Source organism: Diadema antillarum, unplaced genomic scaffold, assembly GCF_040938485.1.
Source record: "Diadema antillarum isolate AM-2024a unplaced genomic scaffold, OU_Dant_1.0 seq00000693_RagTag, whole genome shotgun sequence".
Lineage (NCBI taxonomy): Eukaryota > Metazoa > Echinodermata > Echinoidea > Diadematoida > Diadematidae > Diadema > Diadema antillarum.
In genome coordinates, this window is record NW_027271598.1 from 558,276 (window position 1) to 567,447 (window position 9,172).

The 9,172-nt window shown below is 37.9% G+C and overlaps 1 protein-coding gene across 1 annotated transcript in view; it reads right to left on the bottom strand.

The window, feature by feature from the left end:
- LOC139737435 (organic cation transporter protein-like) overlaps positions 1 to 7,244 on the bottom strand; it is a 44,781-nt gene extending 37,537 nt beyond the window's left edge. The window contains exons 1-2 of the mRNA XM_071648111.1: positions 7,092 to 7,244; positions 1,469 to 1,604 (exon numbers count right to left, since the gene is read on the bottom strand). Coding sequence (XP_071504212.1) covers positions 1,469 to 1,604; positions 7,092 to 7,244 — 289 coding nt within the window. The remainder of the gene's footprint in view (positions 1 to 1,468; positions 1,605 to 7,091) is intronic.
- Positions 7,245 to 9,172: the final 1,928 nt, after the last annotated feature.

Consider the following 9,172-nt stretch of genomic DNA (forward strand, 5'->3'; position numbering starts at 1 on the left):
CTTGACTTTTTCATATTTTTTGGAAGAGCGGGTCTTCTTTTACATTATGCTAAAATTTGGTATCATAAAACGGGCAGGAAAGTGTGTTTTTTAGCAGTTTATCTCGAACATTTTTGGTAGAATTGTGTGATTAGGTGTGTCTTTAGAATCCCGTTTTCATTTCTGACAAACTTTGTCCACACTCTTCACTTTCAGCTCTAATAACTTTTGAAAGGATAGTGCTACTGCTTTGAAAGTTGGCATTAATTATGGATAGAATGTGTTAATGAGGCATGCTTAATTTCCATTTAATCTAATAATCCCTTCATTGTTGTTACTCTGGTGGTTTACTTCCTGTTTTTTTGTCCCATTCATGGCACAGCCAGCACGGTTTGGTAAAGGTTAAGCGCTTGAATACACACTGTACTTCAGAGCCTCTTTTCTCAGTTCACACTTTTCCTGAGTTTGTGCTTTCTTTCCAGTACTTAAATAGGTTACGAGAGTCCATTTGATTTGAGTTATACATCATTTTAAAGCTTAAAGTCTGCTCTTTCAGAATATGGTCTTAACTAAAAATGCATGTAAGGCGACTTTTTGTTTGTTTTGAGGTGCAGGGTCACATATACCTTTGTGTTTGATATGTTTGCCTTTTTCTTTCTTTCTTTTCCAAACATAAGATATGGTTGTAGATATTGTGTACTCTTTTTTACTGTCAATCATTTTGTAATCCCATCACTGAGAAAGTGGAAAAATGAAATAAAATAAAATAAACTTGAACTTGAAGGACTGACACGTCGGTGAAGATGATTGATGGCAAAGAGTTCAGACCTATTATACTAAATTCTCTTCCTTGCTGTATTCTGGGTAGTTCGGAATGAAACTGCAGTGGCATCATGGTTAGAATTGCCCTGATAGCAGACTGACGTCAATTAGACGTTTGGTCGCAACTGGTAAAACTGGTCGCACGTCATACTGACGCCATTAATTGACGTTAAATTTACGTCAGCTTTGTGACGTATTTATCACGTCATTTTAGTGACGTAATGATGACATCAATTTTACGTCAGTTTTGTGACGTATTTATCACGTCATTTTAGTGACGTAATGATGACATCAATTTTACGTCAGTTTTGTGAAGTGTTCATCACGTCATATTAGCGATGTATTTATGACGTGAATTTCACATCAGTTTTGCGACGTGTGTCGTCAAGAAGACGTAAATATATGACGTGAATATGACGGCAACTCGACCAAAAAAAAAGCGTGAATATGACGTGATTTTTACAGGTGTGAACGCAAAAATTCTGGTCGTAAAGATGTCATAATGGCGTCATTTTCAAACCAATAAGACGTCAGAAGGACGTCAGAATATGACGTCTTATTTTACTTCTTGTGCCGGTACAAACTGTCGACTATAAGACGTTAATATATAACATTATTATGACATGTGTTGTTACAAAAAAACACGTAAATTTGACATGATTTTTACCAGTCTCTGCTATCAGGGGGGAAGTACCATCATGCTGTAGAGCATGGGCGTCACAAGGGGGTGAGGGGTACGTTGGGTGCGAACGCACCCTTCCCACACTCTCCCCCGCTAGGTCTCCAACCATACACTTAGCAAACTTAGGGGATTGACAAATTTAAGAATATTTCATCAAAAAGCATGTTTGATATCTTTCACTTGAATCCAAATGTATTCGAAAGTTCCCTCATCCTCTTTGATTTATGTTTTCCCCGCTCGGTTCCTACCCACAGACTCGACACATTTGGGGACTGACAATTTAGTTTCGGTGTATTTTGTAGAAGTGTGCATCAGGGGGAAAAACGAGTTTTTGCCCCCCCCCCCCCCTGTCCCTTGTAAGAAATAATAAGAAATAATAACAATAAATTTTACTAAGGACGGGAGGGGGTGTCCCCCTCACACACCCTCGCCTAAGATCTCACACCGTCAACAATGTACCCCCCCCCCTATGTTATATTCACAGTCCTCACAGTGATTTTTTTACGATGTTTAAATCCCTATAAACGCGTCTTTTATGCTCTGTTTTTACAAAAAGTCGCTTCGCTCCCTCGCCAAGAATCTCAGATCGTCACATCATGCCCCCCCCCCGTATATTATAATCATAGTCCTTTACAGTGAATTTTCCACTTTCCTTAAATCCCAGATATTTGCTTTTAGATGCTACTATACAAACGCGACTTTTGTATTGTGCCTTTACAAAAAGTCGCTACCGTTGGAGGGGATATCCCCCTCCCACAACCTCCCCCGCTCGGTGGCTTCGCTCCCTCGCCGAAGATCTCACACCGTCACATAATATAACCCCATATGTTATAGTCACAGTCCTTTACAGTGAACTTTCCACTATGTTTGAATCCAAGAAATTTGCTTTTAGATGCTCTACAAACGCGACTTTTGTACTCTGCTTTTACAGAAAAAGTCCGTACCGTGAGATGGGGTATACCCCCCTCCCAAATCCTCCCCCGCCCGGTCGCTTAATCGCTCCCTCGCCGAGGATCTAACACCGTCACATGATGTACCCCCATATAATCATACACCTTTACAGTGAATTTTCCACTGTGTTTGATTCCGAGAAATTGGCTTTTAGATACTCTACAAACGCGACCTTTGTACTGTGTTTTTTACAAGAAGTCCCTACCCGTGGGAGGGGGTATCCCCCTCCCACACCCTCCCCCGCTCTGTCGCTTAGCTCCCTCGCCAAGGATCTCACACCGTCACTAATGTACCCCCCTATGCTATAATTATAGTCCTTTACAGTGTATTTTCCACTATGTTAAACAATGCTCATGAATACCTGCCACTTACAATGTGTGTATATCTGAATAATATGTACAGTGTATCATAATAAATGTACATGATGTTACAGGAAACAATAAATCAAATAAAAGATTAAAAAATCGCAGGTTACATCTAGTGTCAAAACGCACCCCCCCCCCCCCCCCCCCCCGTGAAAAAAAGCTGACGCCCCTGTGTAGAGGAGGCCCTGGGTTTTGCTGCACATCGCGCCACACTGTACAATGATAAAAGTGGAGTCTGCATTGTAGAGTGCTGCCTTCCCTATGAACTTCACTTTGACATTGGAACATTAATTGCTCAGTAGACCCAGGTCTTAATAGCCTCACTTATTTGTCTGCCTGCATGGCCAATGTTGCAGAGGATGGCAAGGACAACAACAGGCAACACCAGAATAGAAGACATAGTCCTTCCAGAGGCTGTGCTCAATCACAATAGGACAATATTGTATAAGGTGTTGCTGCTCAGGAATCATGCTGCTGTAGATGGGTCTTGCTCATGTAATGGAGTTTGAGCATCACAAGGATGTCAGATGGATCCAAAAACAGAGTTTAGGAATCACAAGAAGAAATGACGCAAAGTTGCAGTTCAAACTTTGTTCAGTAGGCCTACTGTCAGAGATAACTCCCAAGCACTCTGATAATAACATGGATGAGAATAATCTACAATTTCCGGCAATGAATAGCAAAAACTTGGAGAGAGGTAATCAAGCAAATGTGGGGCGTTTGATGTACATTCATTCAAGATAGCGTTATGGTCTACGTAAAGAATATAGCGTTGTGGTCTATGCAATGAATATAGCGCTGTGGTCTATGTAATGAATATAGCGTTGTGGTTTATGTATGAATTTCCAGCAACTACCGCCACAAAGGTTACACATTGAAGTTATAGCAGAGTTTTTATTTTCATCACGTGAACATTGAAGTGAAATGTAGTGTTATAGCATTGCTTGATTTTTGTGAAGAAATATCTAGTGACAGGCTCATGACTCAATTTTATCGATATCCGAATATCCGGTTTACAAGAACATAATAATGATCAAAATAATGGATTGCAAAGAGGAAAAAGTGCCGTATAATATGCAGCATATATTACAATGTAAGGGCACACTTTATCAGTGAGTTAACTGAATTGTCACTCCATATTCTATAGAATTCAGAGTGACATCTCAATCATTTCACATAATTTTAGCTATTTCAAATATCAAATTTAAATTTCAATGAATTCAATTAAATTCAACTAGATAAGTCAGCTGATGTCAATTTAATGGAGTACTGTCCCTTTCGATTCTGTGTAATATTTCAATAGCAAGAGAGTAATGAACATAATACATAGTTTGTCTGGAGTCAAGCTCCTTATCAGGAGAGTTGGTAGTTTGTCTTCATAAAGCCCTGCTGTCTTTAAATACTATTACCATCGAGAGATACCCACTCATTCAGCAATAGTATTATAACCTAGATGCGTTTTGTCAGGAAATACGCATCAGTCAGGGGATAACGCGCAGTCAAACAAAGTTTCGTGATTTTGTTTTTGCCTTTTTTTTTAATGTTTACACCACTTCTCCACTTGGGCGCTGCTGTTGTTATTGTTGTAGTGTTGCAATTCCCTACTTGCTATTCAGTGCAGTCCTTTTATAACGAACATGGTTAAAAAACAAAACCAATTTTACAACGAAATAAAAAAATCAAGCCGCAACATAATATCGATTGTTTGTGCGTTTTTAATAGTATCATTTTCATTATTATTATTATTATTATTATTATTATTATTATCATCATCATCATTTTAGTAGGGCAGATATGTAACAAAAATTGGTCGAAATGCTCACATCCGGCGGAAAGTATGAAATTTTGTATATAGGGGTCTTTTTGGGCGCTGATTACAAATATTGCCGGATCCAAGAGATCTGATCACGGGGTTGGCCGCCATTTTGAATTCCAATATGGCCGCCATCACAATACAAATTCAAAGATCCCTATCTTCAGTTCTGAATGACTTGTGACACCAAAATTTGGTACACATGAGCGTTTTGACACATTGAATTTGATGACAGTTTGATTTGGAGTGTCTGACAAACATCGAATGGCCGCCATTTTGAATTCCAATATGGCCGCCTCGACGAAATATTCAAAATCCCTATCTCGATTTCTCAGTGGTGAGTGACCCTGAAATTAGGGGTAAACAAGTATTTTCATCATACTGAGTTAAAATATTAACTGATGTGATGTGTCTGACAAACGCAATGCCTGCTATTTTGAATTCCAATGTGACTACGAAGACAAACATCATGACTAACATTCACGGGCATGTCAAAAAGTGCAGCAAAAAGGAAGCATAATGCACCTTTCACTGACGTCACAATGTAAATACAGCAGCGCGCACTCTATCAGTTACAAACGCGCGCTCAATCAGGTAGCCTAATTTACAAACCCGAGATAGAGATTTTCAACACTCCAACATGGCAAATATGTATAAAAATTCAAATTGGCTGCCGTGCAGCTTGTCAGACAAATCAAATAAGTCTGTTATTGAAGTCATCATATCACCATGCTTTAATATATCAAGTTCCAATGGGTAATGTCATTCAAAAGTGAAGATAAGGATCTTTGACGGCGGCCATATTGGAATTCAAAATGGCGGCCGACCCCGTTGTCAGACCTCTTGGATCCGGCAATTTTTGAAATCAGCGCCTCAAAATACCCCTATATGCAAAATTTCATACTTTCCGCCGGATGTGAGCATCTTTTTCACATATCTGCCCCACTATTATTATTATTACCTCCACAAAGGGAGGAGGTTATGTTTTCGTTACCGTTGGTTTGTTTGTTAGTTAGTTCGTTAGTTTGTCCGTGTGCAAAATAACTCAAATGTAGTTAACGGATTGTGATGAAACTTGCAGGAAAGGTTGAGAATGACACAGGTAACAAATGATTAACTTTTGGTAGTGATCCGAGAATTTTGGGGGAATCTATGAAGGATTTTTGATATTTTGGCAGGTAGGGTCAATGAACTTGGGAGTTCAGGATGCGCGTATTTGAGGTTTGCATGCGCGCACTAAAGTGCGTGCTCTAGTTTTTGCTAGGGCGAGGCGCGCCATGTAGTTGAGGGTTTATGACGTAACAAAGGCTTCTACATTGGGAAATCGGGCGACTTTCAGCACACAATGCTATACGTATGGGTGGAAATCACTGATATCTCTATGGAAGAAAAAGATCAGCGGTGGAAATGAGCTGCATGCTTGGCGGAGGTCCGCGCTCTCAGAATGCTTCTCTAGTTACTATTATTATTATTGCTCCGGTTATAACGAAATTTCGATATAACAAGAGAAAATGCCGGTTCCGATGACTTCGTTATAACGGGAGCTCATGGGTAAAAAAATCATTACTAAAGAGATGTACGCATATATGCCAGGACTATAAACACGGTTGCTTATTTTTGATAGAGTTCAATTTCACACAAGGTTCAAGTCAACTTTGATACACAGGTAAAGAAAAAATACAAGCAGAATGAACGAAGCTTTTTTTTTCAACTTACACAAGTAAGAATGGAAGATGCGGTATATTTTAAGTACTTCACACATTCTTTATTGGGGATTACATAGATTATTATTGAAGTCAACCTTTGAGTAGATGGTTTACCAACATCAACCATTTTCACCTGAATACTTGCTGCTCTTCTGTACGACTATACAAGGGTTCAATTCGAAGGAGATATTTTACTTTGGTTTAATCAGAGTTTATTACTCCTACAAATTATTATGATTATATATTCCTGTTGACTAGAATCTTAGACCACGTGTTGGTTCCTGACATAAAAGATGTATGGAAGAGATCCAATGCATAATCGTCCAACAATCATCAACCATTGCCCTAAATTTTTCGAAGCTGTGAAATATTGTCAGAAATCTTGCAGAAGACGTGAAATTAACAATTTAAAAATGTGTTGCATTTATGCTAATTTCATATATTTATATAAACTATAAGATACTTGTAGTCCGCGTGTTCGTACCAGTACCGAAAACATAACGAAGTTGTGTAGTGATGCATTTTGCACAGTCCAACATTGCTTTTTATTCAGATCAAATTTTCGACGAATACATACGTAGTCCTTAGAATCCGTATAGTATGTATATATATATATATATATATATATATATATATATATATATTGTGTATATATATATATATATATATATATATGCATACCTTAATATCATATGTATATGATTACACCCGTACTTAACATACATAAGTATCAAACGCCCTACTATTAATGGCTTGGTTGTCTTGTTACGAACCGTGCACCAGTGATCCATCGAGGCGTTCAGAAACACGGCAATTATCGAGACCCAGGGGTTGGTGAACACCACGAAGCACACGATGGCAAATACGCGCCATTGGAAGGGACCAAACTCCCCAATCTCCATAAGAATGTCGTCTACTTTGACCATGATGACACTGCTGGTAGCGATGTTTTTCTTCTTCGTCTACTATTAACACCCGGCCTTCTCAATTAGACTCTTTTTGGAATGGTATAAACCACACAAAAATCTTCCCTTCCTAGATCAAGGAAAGCTCAGCTACACAATGGACATGAATGGACAAATCGAAGGATGCCTGTGACTGCACCGTTTATACGGTGTGCTCAGTCCTACTTTTTTTCCAGAACGGTAGCTTTGTTTTACGCCCCAATTCATTGAACCGCAGCGCCCCCAACCCCCCATCCTTCCTTATGTACGTTACACTGCACGGCACAGTACTGGGAAAGAGCTTAAAATTGTAAGATTTTATATCTCTTGCTCATCAGAAATCTAGTTGACCGGATTTCCTAATCATGAGGTGAAGAGGAACGTTCTGGCAATTCAAGCTGGTTCCCATAGGAGTCCACATGAATAAATTGTAATCAAACACAATTAATATATATATATAGCTGAATTATAAACAGTAAATAGTTTTATAGCAAAAAGAAAGAGAAAAGCCATTGTGTATTTTTCTGTACTTCGTAAGGTCATCATCGAGCAGAAAAAGAAATATATATCTTTTCACTATTTTGCCCTCGTTACGAAATTAGAAATATCTTTGAAGATGTTATGAAAATTAACACATTTACTTTATTCATTAAATTTTTGCAGCGAATCTAATCTCAAATGTCTGACTTTGGCGACAGTGGATGATCATGCACCAAAAGTACGTAAATGATACCGTACATAAAATAAGTGACTCAAAGTTTCAAAATATATGAAATATTAAAACAATTATTGGTTATCTGTAAAAGTGGATAGTGAAATCACGGAAATATGTAATATAATCACACTGAAACAGAAAATTGTACTGCAAGTTCTTTAATAAAGCAAAAAAAATAAAGACAACATTTCAGTTCAGCAACATTTGTATAGTCGTTAATCAACTTTACATGCATCATTACTTTGAAGGTCTTGAGAAGATGCAGGTAAAACATCATGGACTTAAATTCCTTTGATATAGTTGTGTTCTGTTATGCTTTACTTTTTATTTTGTACAAACGAATGGGAGAGGATGTTGTTTTTGACAGAGAGAGAAAAAGAGAGTGAGAGCGAAAGATCTGTTTTTCTTAAGTTTTTGTTTGTTTGTGGACTACCGTGGTGTTGTGAATATATATAAAAGGCCGAGGATTTTAAGAACGTAATTTTTTGGTTAAAGTGAAAGAGAAGTTTGCCTTTACTCTAGCTCTTTATCCAAGAGTAGAAGTGAATACACCTAGCAATGCTGGAGTATTAAAAACGATAGGGCAATCTGGGAGAGACGTGTGCACATTGAATATATTATTCTGGGCATTTACTGGGCAATCAATATCACATGTTTGTAACCATTATCATTACTATAATGCCATAATCAAAATAATTTTCATCGCTCATTTTGCTTTGCGTTTGTCTTTTCAACTTATAACCTTAGGGGAAATTATACAGCGTTAAAATTGAGCAATGATGTAACAATATATAATTGCATATAATCGATTTTGTGTAGGATACATTCAGATCTTTTGGTAGATCCTGATGAAGGCCATGACAGGCCAAAAAACTGCCTCAGACTCGATTTCGGCCATATATATCTATATTATATATATATATATATATATATATATATATATATATATATATATATACATATATAAACAATATATGTGTGTGTGTGTGTGTGTGTGTGTGTGTGTGTGTGTGAATGACGGTGAGGGAGGGAACTCGTCATATCGTTTCGTGTTGTCGTAACGCGCTTTGCAACACCGAGGGCAAAAGAATACCAAATAAGTGTTCGTGTTCTTTTTAGTTATAGAGACAAATGAGTGATTGTTTGCGGTTTAAAAAACTAGAGTGAAACAAGGAAATTGTAATAATGTAGCAAC